The sequence below is a fragment of the Sabethes cyaneus genome, chromosome 2 (assembly GCF_943734655.1).
Source record: "Sabethes cyaneus chromosome 2, idSabCyanKW18_F2, whole genome shotgun sequence".
NCBI classification, from domain to species: Eukaryota; Metazoa; Arthropoda; class Insecta; order Diptera; family Culicidae; genus Sabethes; species Sabethes cyaneus.
In genome coordinates this window covers 14,610,762-14,629,584 of record NC_071354.1, presented here as the reverse complement: position 1 = coordinate 14,629,584, position 18,823 = coordinate 14,610,762, and the positions used below count along the sequence as shown (strand labels likewise).

The 18,823-nt window shown below is 38.2% G+C and overlaps 1 protein-coding gene across 3 annotated transcripts in view; it reads right to left on the bottom strand.

Moving 5' to 3' along the window:
• Positions 1-18,823, bottom strand: part of LOC128733462 (uncharacterized) — a 255,703-nt gene that overhangs the window by 17,049 nt on the left and 219,831 nt on the right. For all 3 annotated transcript variants that reach the window (XM_053827061.1, XM_053827062.1, XM_053827063.1), the window contains one exon: positions 1,239-1,525. In XM_053827061.1, the coding sequence (XP_053683036.1) occupies positions 1,239-1,525 (287 nt within the window). The remainder of the gene's footprint in view (positions 1-1,238; positions 1,526-18,823) is intronic.

Below are 18,823 nucleotides of genomic sequence, written 5' to 3'. Positions count from 1 at the left end.
TTAAAGTTACTTAATTTTGTCTCCTTGAAACTTGATGAACGTTTTTGACGTATTAATGACATCCTTCATTTATTTTAGATGAATGTGTCTTGAGCTGTTGCTATATTTTCAAACGCTTTTGAGCAGAACTTTCTAAAATAAATGAGCAACCTGTAAAACCTCTCGCTCGCTTGCTCGGCACGTGAATTGCGCGGTAATAAAAAAAAGTGAAACAACCGGGAATACAAGAAGCATTGCTCGCGTCGACCGTAAACGAATGTCAGTTAAACGACGACATACCTCCAAGTCAATGGTTGGTTGGCCTACACTGCACTGGCCCTGGTTGTGCTGAAAGAGAGGCTATACAGCAAAATTTACTGCAAAGACACAATCATCTGAACGATGATGTGAAGAACTGAATTTATGGTGAGCGTTTGCACAACAAAACTAATTTGTTTGAGTAATTCAAGTCAGTCTTTTCACGTAAGTAGGTATAACTAATTCTCAGCAAAAATTGAACAAGTACAGTTAAACTTATGGTGCTCTTGCAATCGGTCTTCAAATCTTTGTTGTGACTTTATTACTGTGACTGTAAGTACTTTATTAACTTTGTTCAAAAATATAGGAGTACTGGCAGCACGGTTGGACGGTTGGTGCGGGGTGTTCCAGACGCTCCAGTTATTTTTTTTTTTTGCGATTTGAACTGTATTTACAGTCTTGTGTGCTTGTGAAACCCTATATTAAATTTGTAGGTCGCCATCTCCAACTTGGGTATCCGACGACTCGGCCGATTTCAAACTACTTGTTACCATCAGTGGGGATCAGTTCGGATGGTATTCTTAGCATTTAACAGTGCCTTGTGATGAATTTAGATGAAACAATTTTAAAAATGGCGAACAGAGTTCGTTTTGCAAGCACCAATTTAAGCCATTTTTGAGGCTAGAACTTTTTTTAATCGTTAACTACTCTTCTTCTGTTGGGTACTCTCACCACTGCGTCCATTATTTTGAACTATTGTGGTTAACTACTCTAGATTCTCTCATGATGACAGGGTGCTGAGAGATTTCTTTTACAGTTTTCATAAAAAAATTGTAAAAAATTATCAAACTCTATACAATTGCTCCGTCAAGACACTTTCAAGAGGGATTTTTTTTAATTTTTCATATACCGTTTTTAAAAACAAAGGCATTATTCAAAATGGCGTACTAAGACCTTGATGAAATAAGACATTTTACTAAAAAGCATTCAATCAAACTCACCGTGTGGGTATGGCGTCGAGTTCGAGTGCCGATGCCGGTCGTGGCCATGGTGCCGGTTCGGGTTCGGATAGGTCGGATTGCTGTTGCTCTTGAGGATTTCCGCGTTCGGTGCCGACGTCGGCAGCACATGGTCCCGCTCCAGATCCAGCTCGTAGTTCCGATGGTTGGCGCTAATCTGCTGCTGATTGTAGTGCGGTTCCCGGCCACCACCGCCCAGTCCTCCTTCCACGGCACCGGCTCCACTTCCTCCGCCTAGGTTCAGCGAATCCTTGTCCTTCTCGCGATACCTGTATGTGTGCGTGTGAGTGTGCGAATAGAGACAAGAAAAAGAACAGAAAACGAATGTTTTAGTACTTTATTACCTGTCAAACAGATGTTATGGCTCGTTATGAATTAGAAAGGTTCCACCGGGAGAAAGAAAAAAAAGCCAAAGAATGTTCCCTATTTTTTTCACTTCTTATTTCTCTCTAGTCCTTCGTCTGCGTGCAAGGGCAGAAAACACATGCATGGGGCGCAGAAAAGCAGGAGGCAAAGACCAGCTTTTTTTCCTTCCTCTTCGAAGAAATATATTCATTGATGGGATTCCGACAAAAGCGACCCATAGCATCGGCCAGCAGCGGGAGATGTTAAGCCAAATCGAAAATGTGTGGCCCTCTTCGGGCGGGCTGGGCTGGTCTGTTCTGGTCTGGCTAGGAGGTTGAACCTGGCCCTGGTTCTCGCAGCCGCAGCCAGCAAGCGCAGAAGCTTTTGCAAACGTTCTTGTTTGCGCGACGACCAAAGGCCAAAAGCGGCACAGAGCCGGCAGCGGCAACGGCAGCGGCCGCAATCAGCCGTCATCATGATATGTGCCGAAGAAGCACACAGAAAATAACAGCAGAATGCATCATCAATAAAAATTACGTTTTTAGTAGGGGTGCCTTTTGATTGGTATCACACGGACGATAAATTTCAAGCGCTCTCCGCCCGGCGCGTTAATGGTTTCTTTTTTATTTTTTTTTATTTTTGCTACAGTTCGGCGGGCGGGCGGTGCGCGGCTGGGGGAATGAATGTTTGCCGATCAAACCTTGTTTTGCCGCAGCGATGCGTCAGTAGGGGTACCTATTTGCAGTTGGTGGCGAAGTTGCCGTGTTCTGAGTTCCGTGACAGGCGGCTACAACAAGCTGTGGTGGAAGATTTGCGATGAAAGTAAGTGATCGGTTCGTTTTGTCAACAACATATTTTTGTTTTGTTTTTCCAAAGCCTTTGGGAGAATTAGGAAGGAAAACAGCATCGTAAGAAAAGGTGCAAACTATGGTATTAGGATAGGGAGGGAAACTTTTAGGGTCGGACGCACTCAGTATTGATGAATTATTGAGTTTCCGTCGCTTATAATTACAACCTAGTGGCACAAAACTTAATCGAAATAATCAACAAACTTGTTAAGAGTCGTATTTAAATACGAGAGGTAAATTAAGTGGAGAATAACTCGAAACTTGTAATTAGGAAATATTCACACGTCAGCTTTGAAATGTTGCAGCTTAAGCTGTGAAATATTTCAGCACCGTTTGTGAAACTTAATAATTCTCAACCGTATTGAGTTATTGGCAATAAAAACATGACCTTCTTGGTAATTCGAATGATTTGTCCGTACTAGCAAGCTTCAGTGAATAAAAAGATTGCATTTGAATGCTTGCAGCATAACTTATTGCCTTCCTGGTGCTGGATGCACTAGAGCCAATAAAACTCGTTTCCGTTCATCGGTCAAAGGCTGACTGTCGCCTGGGCTGGCTGGCTGCCTGGCTGGCTGACTGTCTGTTTGTCTGTCTGTCTGGTGCATTGACATTTGAAAGCCGCTTCTTCGATGGAGACATTAGTAATCGTAATACATAATAGCGTTGACGACGACGACGACGACGACGGAAAAGCGATTCGGACCGGAAGCTGTTTATTGCGGGACCTTTCTATTGCTGCTGCTACTGCCGCCGCCGCCGTTCGGTCATGGCAACGATTAAATTGATTTCGGAAACGTAATAAATGCGCCATCGTAAAAGAATTTCACTCCCACCATCTCCTTCTATGGTAGATGATGCAAAACACATCCGAAAACCATTCCGGCTCACAGAATCCACATTCAGCAACATTTTAACTTAAGCGGGCAGTAAATTTGTCAAGTTTATTACACGACCGCTTTAAATCTTAGGCCCTTCTTAAATATAACTTTGAGTGGTCCCGATCGCCGCAGGGTTCGGGAGTTATACGCCCCCCCCCCACTTTTTCGGTTCCGTACCCTATTATTAATGTATTTACATCTTATAGGGAAAAAATATGAATAAATTTTTATCCCAGAGCTAAACAACCCTTCGACACGGGCAAAGAAGGTTACCTGCCGGATAATAAACCTATTCAAAGAGATTTACCATCCAATGATGCTCGTTTCAGAGTGGATGGAAGCTTTACTACATGACTGATAAAAATAGGAAATGTCTGTGCTGTATGATGGCAGAAAACATTTTCTCTCTTCAGAAATCAAGACGAAAAAAAAAAGAAAACAAACAAACGTAGATTGAATGTGCTTCCTTTCACCATTATTGGATATTGCTATTGGATTCATCATTTTGCGTAGGTGAAATCAATGATAAAGAAAATGCAATCAGTTGCAGGATGCACTGGCAAAGTAGGTTTGCTTCCATCATACTTCTTTTTTCTCCCTCTCGGTCATGTCGGGATTGTGCAAAGAAATTTATTGACTACCGCTGGTGGCTGCTGCTGCAACACGGTGAGGACAAAACGTTGGAAAATATTTTTAGATTGTATGCCGCCGCTGCCGTTGCTGTTCGGCGCTTACAATAGAGCGGAAAATTCATCCTCCCCTGACGGTCGCATCGGTCGGTCGGTAGGTGCTCAAACACGGGTGGATTATTTGCAAGAAATAACGACCGAAAGCGACCGACCGGCTCTTCTACCGACTGGGCGGTAGGTGAATGCAGTGAGTGAAAGATTATTTATACCCGTCAATATAATCGACAGAGAGTTCAGCATGTCACTGCCGATCATGAATGGGATTTGTCAGTGAGCCGCCAGTGCCAGCGGCATTGGCAGGCAGGCAGGCAGGCGGCATCGGTGGCAACAGGCAAGAAATGTAACTCCGAGTGAAACCCTTGCCCTAGCTACCGTGGATGGAAGCCAGTTGAGCTGCTGAACGGTTGGTTGCGGCTGCAAGATGTGTTTCGATGCTTGACGCAGAGTGACAGCAACATTTAAAAGTATCCAAATGTGTCAGAGTTATGTGAGATTTGTTCTAGACAGCTTGTTACCGGGGCTAGATGTTTTCCATATGATTGTGGTTTTGATTCGCCGAAGGAGTTACAGCAGAAATTTATTAAACTTTTTTTTAACGAAAATGTAGATGCAATAATTTATTGCCTTTTTTCACATAATCAGTGCATGTCGAACTGTCATATATTTCTTCATTATACCTTAACTGGAAAAATATGTCATTATTTTTCAAGTAATAAAGTTAGTTAGCTATTATAAAGTATAAATAATGTAATAAAAATAATTTTCAAGGCTGTAATTGTAAACAAGAAGATTTTCTTATTTTTGTGCAGCCTTTTACGGCTTTATAGCATATAAAATAGTAATTGACTGAATGTGTGTTAACGCTCGTATGTCTAAACACCGGCTGTTGATGAAGCTAATCGCCTTTTTGAGGTATTAACATGAATTAATCAGAGTGATGTTTTGGTCGTTACTTTCAAAGTATTAAGTTGAAGTTTTGGGTAAGCTTTTGAAATCTCAAATATAAAAGATTTTAGTATTTAGTAGAGCAGAAGGACTAAATCAAAAAACTTATCTTTTAATCGGATATGTTAATGTTGATCTGAAAAACTTACACGATTGAGAATATTGTACACGGAATCAATACATTAAGAATAAAAAAGTTTTTAAACCAAATTTAAACAAAGTATTTCACCAACTATAGGGAATCTTTCTTAAATGAAGGTAGAAGATATACAAGAGCATCTAGAGTTTTGGAAGGCGTGCTGGTCATTGCTCCAGTTATTGAAGAGTACGCCATACGTTGTAGCTTTCCAAGCATTTTTTGAGCTGTTATTTGTGTAGTTTTAGGCCACCACAATAGCGAAGCATATGTTAGTCTGGGTCTCACAATTGCCGAATAGATCCAGTGAGTCATCCTCGGCTTAAGTCCCCACTATTTGCTAAATGTATTGCTGCAAGCCCAATGAGCATTGTTTGCTTTTGAGATTGCATGATACTCTAGATGATCGTTCCAATTTAGCTTATGGTCAAGTATAACACCCAAGTATTTTGTACGTTTGGATAGCTGCAATTGGACTCCCCTCAGCTAAAGAGCTGCAATACTGTATTTCCTTCTTCTTGTAAATGGTATTATGACTGTTTTAGAAGGGTTAATACTTAGTCCTTCCAAGTCACACCATTTAATTCTGTAGTTCAGGGCAGACAGCATACTATTGGAAATAGTATGTTCATGTTTCCCCTTACTTCCCTTTCCCCTTATTGTTATATTGTCAGCGAATCCTTTGACTTCATAGCCTTTTTCAGCCAATTTATTTAGAAGATCATCGACTACTAGGGACCACAGCATAGGAGATAGGACTCCCCCTTGAGGGCAACCTCTAGTTGGTTTTGTCGTTAAAGTAGATCCTCCCAGTTTTGTAGTTATTGTGCGGTTGGTTAGCATAGCATGTATCCAGTTGGAATTGCACCTTTAAAAAGCGCGTTTCTCCATGGCTTTATTTATTCAATTGTGGGAGGCATTGTCAAATGCTCCCTCAATATCAAGAAAAGCTGCAAGTGAGATTTCTTTACTGTCAAAAGACTTCTGTTTTTGAAATCAACGTATGAAGTGCTGTTTCAGTTGATTTTCCTGCTTGGTAGGCAAACTGGAATTAGTTCAAAGGTCTTCTTTTCAAATATGATAATTTGATATGAAGAGCCATGATTTTTTCAAACGTTTTTAAAATCACAAATGTGAGACTGATTGCTCTGTATGCTTTGGAATTTGTCCTGTCGCGTTTTCGTTCGCTTTAGGAATGAACATAACCCGGACGTCTCGCCATTTCTTAGGAATGTATCCTAGTATCAAACTTGCCCTAAACATCTTTGCCAGAAGAGGAACCGTGATATCCTTGCTTTTTTGTAATAGCACTGGATAAATTGCATCTAATGCTGGAAACTTGAAGGGACTAATAGAATCCACTGCCCACTAAACTCTCGACTCCGTGAAAATAGCACTGGTTAATTCTTGAACTCTATGTTCGTCCCTCATTGAACTAGACTGAGCTGCGTTGATGCTCTGTGCGTCATCGGAAGACCTTTGAATTGAACCTGGAAAGTGTGTGTCTATCATGATACTAAGCAATTCCTGAGAATCGGTTGTAAACTGGCCATGTTTATTTTTAAGGCTTCCAAGTCCATTAGTGTGATCTTTTGAAAGGGCTCTGTGAAGTCTTGCTACAACGGGCAAGCTGTCAACTTGCTCGCATGTATTCCTCCAATCCCTTCTTTTAGATTTACGAATTTCTCGATTGTACTCTGTTAGACATTCTCTACAATTAGCCCAATTAGAAGTAGCCTTGGCTTTGTTGAAATGTTTCCTAGTTAATTTTCTAAGCTTTTCAAGCTTTCGATTCCACCATGACGCGTCTTTGCTTGAAGTTTTCCGCTTCAGTGGGCAGCTTTCCTCAAAAGCTGTCATGATATTAGTGGTAAATGTTGACGAGACTGTTTCAAGTTGCTCGATGGAATAGTAATTAATAATTATATGTTTACTAGCTGACCCGACAAACTTCGTATTGCCAAAAATTAAACTGTGTTGTACATAAATCCTGAATCTCGGATGACCTTTATCACAATCTCAAGTTTTGCAAGTTTCCGAGAAGTTCATGGGTATTTTAATATACAAATTTTCCTCACAGTAAAATAGAAAACAACTCCCCCCATTGCTTAACCTGATAAAATAAAGCGGATAGCATTTAAAAATTCGCCATCATTACAAACCATTTCGCCGAATACCATATTGCGGAACACCAATTCTCGGTTGACCATAACGCGGAATATAGAGTTTCGCAAAATACCATTTCGCGAAAAAACTTACGCGTGATGAAATGGTACAATCTTTTCGTAGAAAGTACCATTTCGCAGTGGTGACCCAACTGAAGGAAAGTAATAGAGGTCGGTAGATCAAGGAAAATAAATAAACCTAGATGGAGGTGATCTCTACGGGGGGCTAAATTTGGTTCCTTTTGCTTGATTAGTTCTGGAGTTATGAGGAAACTTGAATTTCATTTGTATGGGAGCCCCCTCCCCCCCTCCTAAAAAGGTAAAAGCAAAGCAAAGCCATGGGTTTATACCGTCTTTAGACATTACCCTTCTTTATCGACAGACTTCGCAGCCGGCTATTAGAGTACAGGAAAATTACGGGGCCAGTGCAACAATCCTACTGACTCTAACTAGCAAGCACCGCCTAGCCGAGATTCGAACATAAGACGACTGGCTTGTTAGACCGGCGTCGTACCTCGAAGCTAACTGGGCGGTCCTAAAAAGGTAAGGGGTCCTAATTCATCATAGAAAAAAATTTTGCCTCCAAAAACACCCACATGCCAAATATGGTTCCATTTGATTGATTAATTTTCGAGTTATGAGAAAGTTTGTTTTTCATTTGTAAGGAAGCCCTCCCTCTTAAAGGGGAGAGGAGCCATAATTCCCCTTCTAAAGAAGGGAGAGGTCTAAATTCACCATAGAAAAAAATCTTGTCTCCAAAAACACCCACATGTCAAATTGTGTTCCATTTGCTTGATTAGTTCTCGAGTTATGCAGAAATTTGTGTTTCATTTCTATGGGATCCCCCCTCTTAGTGGGGGAGGGGTCTCTAATCATCATAAGAACCTTCCCTGGCCCCAAAAACCCCTACATGCCAATTTTGACGCCGATTGGTTCAGTAGTTTTCGATTCTATAAGGAACATCCCGACAGACAGGAAGACAGAAATCCATTTTTATAGGTAAAGATGATCAGATAACGATTACTCATTCGACACATTCCAATTCTCAATCATATCTGATAATTTAAAACTACAAAGTGTTAGATTAAGAACTTCCTGTCTAGTTGACGTAACAAATGTGGGATCATTACCTTGATTACATATGTTAATATTATGCGATAATAAATAAGGGGCGAGTCTTAGAAAGATTTTTAAGCCCAAGGTTTTAGTGTCTTTGCAACCCCCTACCTAGCGCCTCCACGTGGCCATACCTGGAAATACCTCAATTTGTATAATGGAGTAGCCAAGTGAGGAGGTTCGGGGTCGTGTGGTGTTCAGTTCCTAACCTTACAACCGTAGTTTTAGGCAACCATTAAACCACACAACTTTATTTTCAAGTGTGCTGTTATTCAAACTAATATTTTTGGTAGACTAATCTAATTTAGAGAGCGAAATAAGGCGCTATATCCTTGGTCAATTGCAGCCTGGCTTCTGGTGGTTCATCCCCGAGGGACCGAGTATCACTTAACCTTTATTAGCAAAGATACTTCCAGCGACTGTAAATAAATCATTATCTATGTGTATGGGAAACGTTTGGTACGGAAGGTCCACGCTTTCTTCCTTCTCCTTGATTTCAAGGAGTTTGATGGAATTAGGTATTATTTCTGATTCCACTTGATTCCTCGATTCCTTGCTACATACTGCGCAGTGCCCGGACCGTTGACAAGAAAAATGATTGATTGAAGTACTCGTCATTTTTCTGGATGCTTTCAAGAATTGGTTGCCTTAGTGTGAGATTAGATTAGATAGATTAGACAAGGCTTTGTTTTTTGCAACAATACTTTCTGGCAAAATCTTTATTGCGTACGACAGATTTGTAAAGTGAATATTTTGTGAGCTCACTACAGAAATGAAAGTTGTCTGACTGAAAGTTCTCTGAAAATCCTATTCCGAACTAAATACCAGAAAAACCGTTTCTTCTTCCTACTTTTTGATCGAAATCCATCTGGACAAGCAACCACTCTGCTTAAGTGGATAGAAAATGTTGAAGAGAAAGAATAATAGTGGGTAGGTACCTATGCACTCGTCCCGACGTGCATAATAAACAGATGAATGCAACAAAACAAAACACACGTTGGCACGCACGTGTACATTACTGTTAGCATGTTTCGCGAAACAAAAACAAGCAAATGTTGATTTATGCTTTGTTGTTCTAAATCTGTGTGCCTTCAACGAAAACTTCGGAGCTTTCTTTGAAGTAAACTATCCGCCGACAATTGAAAACACAGAATCGTAAAAGTATTTACCCCATTATTTCCCATCGAATGTAGTTGAACACAACTGAACATATTTGCAGAGAAAGGCCATCCGCCAACCTTCGAATAACGTTTATCTCCTTTATTCGAATAAAAATTTATGTAAAACTTAAACACAGCTAAAAATCATAAATCTGTAAACAGCACAACTCATCTATTCAACTTAACAACAGAACAGATCTTCTCGCTTTATGGCACGGAATGCCTGATCTCATGGCTGATACCTGTGTCACACTTTCTGCTGAAATGTGTCCCTAGGGGATATAAATACTATAGACCTTTTTCCCTTAATGAATGAGATTGTAAACAATAATAAAAGTACACGTGCCTGTATATTTTATTTATTATTATTTTTTATTGCAGTACAACTTAAAATAATACTTTTAGACTTTCCAAGAAAATGAACTTTAGCATGACAATTACTCAGACTTCTACCAAATAAAACTCGAACAACGCCTTCAGTCGAAAGTGTGCTGAGCAAGCTTCCGATATTTCGATGCTTTCAATTGTAGTCCAGAACTACTACAGTAATGTTCCGATTTTGTCAGCTCCCGATTTTGTCTACCCCCGATTTTATCAGCTTTTTATCCCGATTTTGTCAGCCTATAAATTTTGTTTAACTTTTGTGCTTTTAAACATGATTTATAAAACTTTTCAGCCGGCTTGAAACTATTCTGATTCTCTGGGAAGAGTTTTTGAATAAAATGATGCCTTCTTGCGAGTAGTTCGGGGTCAAAATTAGGGTATTTTTATAGTAAAAGTTCTATGGTTCCTAAACAAGCAAAGATAGAAGTATACTATATTCAGCAATGCTGTGTATTTTTACTATTTGTACAACTTTGTAAAACAGGAAAAAGTCCTACAACAACTACAAAAGCAGCTAAAATAGAAAAACTGATTTTAACGATTTTTCATTTATGAGAAACAGGATTTTTCTATCTTTGCTGAAGAGATAGAAGGTTACTGTCTGGACTGAGCTGACAAAATCGAAACATTACTGTACTAATGAATAAAGGCCTAAGTCTGCTTATAATAGTAGTCTGTGGCACAATTTGATGCAAATGGTGTTGTTAGTGTCTCAGGGGAAACAAAGAGGGAGTAGGAAAGGGGCTAAAATTAGGCAAGGGAGAATCATTGAAACAACGCTTATTAAGTTTGTATAACGTTCATTTTTACCCAAGTTTGCGAATTCCGCGGGTAGTAAGGGGATTGTAGAGTTTACTAAATAACTTGTTTAACTAAATTTTTAATATCACAGCGAAAACAAAATTGCATTGTGTATGAAGATAGCATAGCTCTACAAAAAACAACTCTTTATCCCTTTTAGGACGATAAGCCATATAAAACCGCGATTTTAGATCTGGCTGCAACAAACAAAGCTAAAAATGTAATTTTTCTTGTACTTGCAAACAGTGGTAATCCCGTCTTTGTGCATTTAAATTGACTTTTTTTTTGTAGAACTGTGCAGTGATTTAACGTACAAAACATTGCAAAATACTTTTACAGGAGTCAATTTGAAATTTAAATAGTTGTAAATATGGATTTCATACAAGACTTGTTGGTTTATTTGAACCTCTCTACAATAGAATAAAAAAGCAATTTCGCTCTTCTCTTACACAACAACTGAGCTCAATGGGCTCAATATGAGTACGCAAATGAAACAACGCCGTGTGCAAATAAACTTTTTGCTCGCACAGAAAACCAACCATCGCGATACATCGAGTGTAAAACTTGAGAAAGTGTATCCATTGTATCCCTGAAAATTAATCGTAAAACTCGACTTCGTTTCATTGTTATTGCCCTTATTGCAGAGTATACAAGAAGCGTTAATAAAAATCTGCGTAAAAATGAAATTATTGACTTGTGCCAATGAGTTATATTACCTCAGTTGGTCTCCCAGTTGACCTCACCGGTACGACACTGCACTGGTTTAAAAAGTGGTCAGTCGTCGTATGCTCGAGTCTCGACTGGGAGAGAATGTTAGAGTCAATAGGATCGTCCTGTACACTTGAACAGTTGATGGCGAAGTCTGTCGAACAAAGTAGCAGAAGGCCAAATTCCATCGGAAAGTAGCGCCAAAACTTTACTTACTTTGTTAGTTACCTCAACCATTTTTGATGAAATTCGAGGTGCCGAACATTTTGCCAATTATTGGGAATACAAATTGAAATTCATTTATATCATAATGAATCTCAATCGAGCATAATTTGTTTGCTGTGACACTCACAACGGTTCAGTAAGCTCCTCTTGCGTTTCACTCGGACCATCATCGAGTAATGCCTTTTAATTTTTTAAATCAACCATCCTTAAAATGTCGAAACCATTCCCTGCATTTCGATTTATCATCAGTAGGAGCATTGTCGTCATAAACTTCCACAAGCATTCTTCGTGATTTTCTCCATTTAAAGCAGGATATTAAAATTTTCTGTAAAAACCGCTTGATTTCTATAAAATTCAACCTTTGCATAACACTAAATAACAAGGTTTGTGTATGAAACTACCCGTTAAAGAATTTACATTACATTTTGTTGGAGAAACAATGCGTCTGCAACAGTTTTTATTGTGTACATTTAAAGTTATGATATATTTATTGTAAAAATGTAGGGAATTCAAGTTTTATTCACATTTTTGTTTCTTATTTTATGGAATAAAATTGGCCACATCTCAACACAATTTTGCTGCTTTTTTGAATTATATTTTACCACACCATATTACCATATTACCGTAAAAAAACGATAACTTCTACTGTAAATGAAAATGTTTGTTCGCGAAAAAAGTTTTTTTTATTGTTAAGGTGAAATTAGTCGTCATCGATAAATTTCTAAAGTAGTTTTTTTTGTATGAAATAAAAATTTTGTTCGTAGAAAATATTCGCTGTGTTCAGATTGGCAAGAATACATACAGTGAATACATTTCTATAAATAGATCCCAGCTTTTGGGCCCAAATACTGCTTCCGAAATTGGGCTCTCCGATGAAAATTTAATGACTGCTAGTTTCACGTTAAGATACGTAACAACCCGTCATTTTAATGGTAAACCATGAAGTTATGGTGAACTACAATAAGTTTGATGGTACGGTTATCTTTTCTGATGATAAATTTTAATGTCTTTACTGTATTTGGTATCCTACTGGTACAATAATTTTTATCTTCGTGTTATGGTTATTTTATTCCGGGTAAGGATTCATCCAATTTTTCACTTTCTATATCAATCCATTTTTTTTTCTAATCTATATCAATTTACTCTTTCTCAAAAAAAGAAAAGTTAAGCCTGATTACTATAAAGTCAATAAAAACAAGAAAGTGAAAGGATAATATTTATGTCTGGTAGACTTAGGCCGCTTTTTTCGCTTCGATTTTGCTCATTTAACTACAGCGACTTACCCAAACAGAATTCGAAAAAGTGATATGTAGGGCACCTGCACAGTTTACTACTATCAACAATATTGCTGAAGAAAGTAAACCTTTATCTTTTGCATTTAACCCACTATGGGGCTACAATATCATTGCATTAATAGCAAAAAGAGCGCTTTTTCTACCAATGACATTGCAACCCTATAGCGCCATAAACATGAACGATAAAACTATATTTTCTGCAGCAATATTGATAATAATAATTTCTACGATTGCCCCATACACCACTTTTTTGATTGAGACGCTGTACTGCGCCCAGTTAGCAACGAGTTACAATGCTGGTTTAAAAAGCCAGTCGTCGGATGTTCGAATTTCGACTAGGCGGTGCTACTAAAGACAGTATGATTTTTGCCACTAGCCCCCAAATTGTCCTGTACTTTAACCTGCTATCACCGGCTGCGAAGTCTGTCGATAAAGAAGAATCAAGTCTTAAAGACGTTTGCTTCGTTGTAGCCAAAAGAGGGACAACGAAGCAAAGAGAGTATGCCAAGCCTGATGTGTGGTATTGCCCTGGCCTCAAAGAAATAATCAAATAATTCTTGCGACTGATTAAACCAAACTCTTCATATTTATTCAATTAGCAAAAATAATAAATAATCAATTTACTACCGCGAAAGCGAAGTGCAGGCAAAACCATGTTCGTAACCAACAATATGAATCACCGAGGAAAGGATCGAAACAAATGTAAGAGTAGAAAGGACTGATCCTGTATTCTAAAACTTAATATTAAGAAATGTTACAATACCATTCGGACTCTCGGTTGGAACTAAGTTATCATTGTTGTTAACAAATAAATCCTTGTCGTTGAATTGTAAACTTTATATGCTTGTTATAAGTGGTATAGGTAGTGATTGTTTATACGAACTGCATAAGCAACAAAATTAGACACTCTTCTGGTAACTATAAATACTCTAAACCAACCAAGGTAACCATCATTTTAAATATCGTACAGTATATTCATCCAAATTTTGCACAAATGGGGCTTCGTGTATAGTCTTTCGTTCAGAAAACTAGTAAAGGACAAAGATGTCAGCGTCGTAGCGAACAAAGATGTCAGCGTATGGATAACATTGACTTTCGAAGATACCCTGAGGATATTAAAAGCCAACAAAATTGCTTCTGTAATGAAGACTTCTGAGTCAGTGACTGAATCATTAAACTTTTAGACTAAGGTTTTATCGGCTCCTCTGTTTCGGTTTTTACTTTGCACTGAAATCCGGAATCTTCGTACAATATGAATTTGGTAATCATCTTTAAATCGGGCTGAAAATCTGACGTATGTAAAAAAGGTAAGTCTTGGACTTGAACGTCTTTCTAACACTTGACCCTTCTTTATCGATAGACTTTACAGCCGGCTATTAGAGTACAGGACAGTGCTACGGGGCTACTGCAACAATCTTACTACCTCTAGCAGCACCGCATAACTGAGATTCGAATATACGACGACTGGCTTGGTAGACCAGCATCGTACCTCGAAACCAACCAAGCGGTATTCGAAACAAACTAAACGGTACGGTGACGTATATAATTATCGTGATACTGCCATTCTTTTGCATTCTACAACTATTGGAAACAATTATCAATGAAAAATTATTCCTTTAAATTAAAAACAGAATTGCAGAAACGCAATACGACTTTTTCAAAGGACGCTCGACTACGACAAAACACTTTATACGGACTTTAGCAAATCGATTTCCTTAAAAAGAGTAAGTATATAGAGTAGGGCGGGGCATAAGTTTTTAAGTTGTTATCAATTTTCATGAAATATAAATAAGCACAAACAACAAAATATATTTTATATTAATGCGATAACTCAATATCTTCACATTCAACTATAAATCATCCGGAATAATAGTGTTATGCAAAACAAATTTTTCATTTTTCTGAACAAGTGCCGATCGGGGGCAAAAGTGCGAATACCGCGAGGTAAAAGTGCGAAGCTCGAATCCATGAAATTAGCACAGCAGTAGCCAACGAAACTATATTATCTTCAATCTGCGACTGTATATAATTACCTATGCATTTTTACCTCGTCCATGATTCGCACTTTTGCCCCGTCCGTGAATCGCACTTATGCCCCGCTAGGCCCTTGACAGAGTGTGATTAAATTATGGAAAAGCGAAATATATTTTGTAAATTCTTTTCAAAACAGATATGTGAGTGATGTGAAACGCTGTCACAAATTTTCAACAAGTTTTCTTCTGTTGATATCGTATTTGCCGTATAACGAAAAATTACATCAAAACCGCCCCAAAATAACATTTGCACATAACTCAGCAACTATGCTTCGTAAATAACTAACGTTTACTTAAATTCAAGCTGTCAAAGTAATCACCCATCCATGCCAATGTAGTCAATTTACTTGGAATCTGCACCGATAAATCATTGCATTGCACTTTTACCCCCATCGCACTTTTACCCCTCCTTACTCTACAGGACTGTGCCGGAAAAACGCTAAAAAGGTTCCTACGCCCTTCTAGGTGGGTTATATTATCATTATTTATTAAACGTAGTCAAACAGTAACAAAATAAAGTAATATGAGCTATATTTTTGTTTTTGCAGTTCTTTTTGTACACGGAAAGAAATTTGATTCCTATGCCATGAATGAAATCATAAAATCATGAAATGTGAGTTCATGTCAAATCATGACTGAACTGCCATATCAGACAGCACAAAATCATGAATAATAGTTCATGGTTTTGCGTTGTGTTGTACTGCAAGAAGCTCATGATATCATGATTTTTATTCATGGTGTATTTTCATAAATCATGAGCGAGAAACCGGGAATCATGAGTCATTTTGCTCGTTTTGGAGATCAAATTTCTACCCGTGTATGCTTCTATATAACGTACAATTCGATATAACGTACAACTTGAAAATCGTACATTTCGTTATATCGAAGTTCCCCTCTATAAAACGCATTCAGCGTACACAGTTTTACCCCTGGTAGTATTATTTTATCTGTCAGCCAGGCTTCATTCTCGGTTTTTTGCTCAGTAAATGCTCATTTGACTGCAGCACCTCAACTAAACAGAATTTGAAAAAGTAGTGTAAAGGGCAATTGTAGTGTTAATTATTATCTACATTATTATTGGAGAAAGTATAGTTTTATCTTTAGACTACTGAGCAAAAATCTGAAAATGAAGCCTGCTGTCAGCTCATGAACTTCACTACTGAACTGCTGACAGTGTTTGTCTTTCTCAGTTTTCTACCCTTCAAAACGATTCATTCATGAATTGCAGTGCTGACTGATTGCTCGACTAAACTGGCTTGCTCTTGACTGATATTTAAGGTCTTAAAGTTTAGTTGTTCAAACTGTCTGCTTTTTAAAATCAACCTGGCTAAAAGAAATTATTTAAAATTTCGTCGGTGCAATGTTTTGCGTTTATTGTAATTTCGTTTGCCGTTATCGGCAGTTCAAAATGAATGAATTATTCACATTTGATTTCATGCACTATTATTGAGAATGAATGAATGTAGAGAACAACACGAACACGAACGCAAGTGATTCGCTCGAATCGTTGGCTTCAGGCTGGCAATGTTTCATTCATTACATCTGTACTAGAAACAGAAAAAATGAGCATTATATTGCAACAATTCAGGCGTATTGCATAAATTGAATATGAGATTCCTACGCACTGATAATTGCCCAAGTATATTTTCTCTTACATAAAATTTTCGCAGCCCGATCTCGATCGCGATAACGATGCCAGACATTAACCGTGCATCAAATGCATTTTGGTGCAAAATGTGCTTCGAATGAGTTCTCGTACCAAATACGAACCATTCGCAATAAGATTTAAAAAAATAAGCGGTAAAAAATAAACCTACAAATAGTTTTGGAATTTTGTATCAGTTACGAATGTAGTTTATAAGAAAATACGAAATTATGTCCTCAGTGAATACAGGTAGAATTTGTTCCGATAATGATAAAACCAGGGATCTTTATAAAGATTATTTAGCGGTAGTTCAAAATTTACCAGAAAGATTGCCGGTATAATCAAATCCACAAATCATGAACGACATATCTGGTCGACATCGTTCGCTGTAAGGAAAACATGTACTCAGAACTTCTGTTATTGTTTCCTGCTCATAAACCGCAAGGTTACAGAGTCTACTGATAAGCGAATGATCGTGGGTTGGAATATTTAGTAGAATCAACACCATTTAATGTCATGTCAATGAGCATGGGTTTATTCTCAGGCCTCTTATATTTACCCTTCTTTCGTGCTGAATTCTATACTATCCCTTTAACATCTCTTATAGTTTGTGTACTGGACGGAAGACCTATCTAGGAAGGACTTAGGCTCCATAACGAGGCGAAACTGGTTAGTAGAGCAAGCTTCGAAGGAAGAGTTTAAAAACTCTCTTATACACATAAGCAATAATAATAATACGTATATCATTTCCTCAGTCACGATTATATATGGCAAAACCAAATAAAGTACAGAATACAACAAACGCCTCGGGCCAATCACAATGGATCTAAGCGCTGATCGTGGTGATTATCCCGTAAAGGAAAAAAAATCATTCACAGTGAGGCATGTTGCGCCAGCTTGTTGTAATGAGTTTCTTTTTTCGTTCAGATCGTTTTAACAATAAATGTGCTAACATCCGCTAGAACCAACTGCATTACGTGCCAGCCATTATACTTAGTATAAACAACAATTATGTGATCAGAATCGATCAAACTTTTCACATGATACAGCATATATTTTAATTTGAATGAATCCCGTTTACACTCCTTTTGTGTACTTTAAAACAAGGAGCACTTTCATCGCCATACCGCGAGAACAATGATTTCGATCTCGATAGTTCATAGCCGAGATAATTGGTTATGAAATTGCAGTTTCTTTTTTTCCATTCCAATTTAGTATAGACTGTTTAAAATGGCAAAACATGAGGCAAAATAAAACCACATATTTGCTAAGGTAAATAAATAAGAATATATTCAACGAAATCAGAGAAAAAAGTGATTCAAAAATTTATTGTTCTTCCGTTCCCTTCTGTTCTGTTGTATTTATTTAATCGTCATTGGTCTCAATTATAAACGTATTGAATCGGGCAAAATTGCGCAATGAAATTGAGGCACCTAAGTACCATTCAACTAACTGGTAACAAAAACAAAACTACCTCCCTTGAACTTCGAAGAGAGCTCTCCTGCGCAGCATGGCTGCAACCAACGGTCCCTCATTTAACTTCGTTTAAAATTGTGGTAATAAACTTTATGCACGAACGATTCAATATAATTTATAAATCAACTAGGTATTTCATTTCGCAATCCATCAACGAATCAACGCATATTATATGCCTTCGTTGATTCTTTTAAGTACCTACGAATCGTATCTGATTCATCAACTGCCGTGCCTCTCTATTAATGGCTGTTCTCGTTATCGATGTTCTCCTGAGGGCTTCGCCGCGATACATGTTCAATAAATTATGAAATAAACGCAACACTGGCAGTGATGAAGCTGTCACACGCAACGGGGAACGGAAATCAGAAGAAAATTGAATTTATACAATAAACTACTGCCGCGCAGATGATACGTTTCCCAAGAAAAGCACACCAACAATAGCATTTCAATTGTAGTTTATAACGATGTAACGGCATTGATTGCCGTAAAACATGGCATCAATATTTAACCTTTAATCGAATTTCCCATTTTGTCCGAGCGGACGTCGGTCGTGTCGGGACGACGGCGACGACGACGACGGTGTAGGGATGGAAAGTCTATCGTTGCTATAAATCGTAAAATTTTTATGCTTAGCACTCTACTGCCTCCGGTGTCCTGTGCCCATCGCACGAATCGCTTCGCTCCGCGAGATGCCACAATCGTAGTGGGTGAGCGCCGG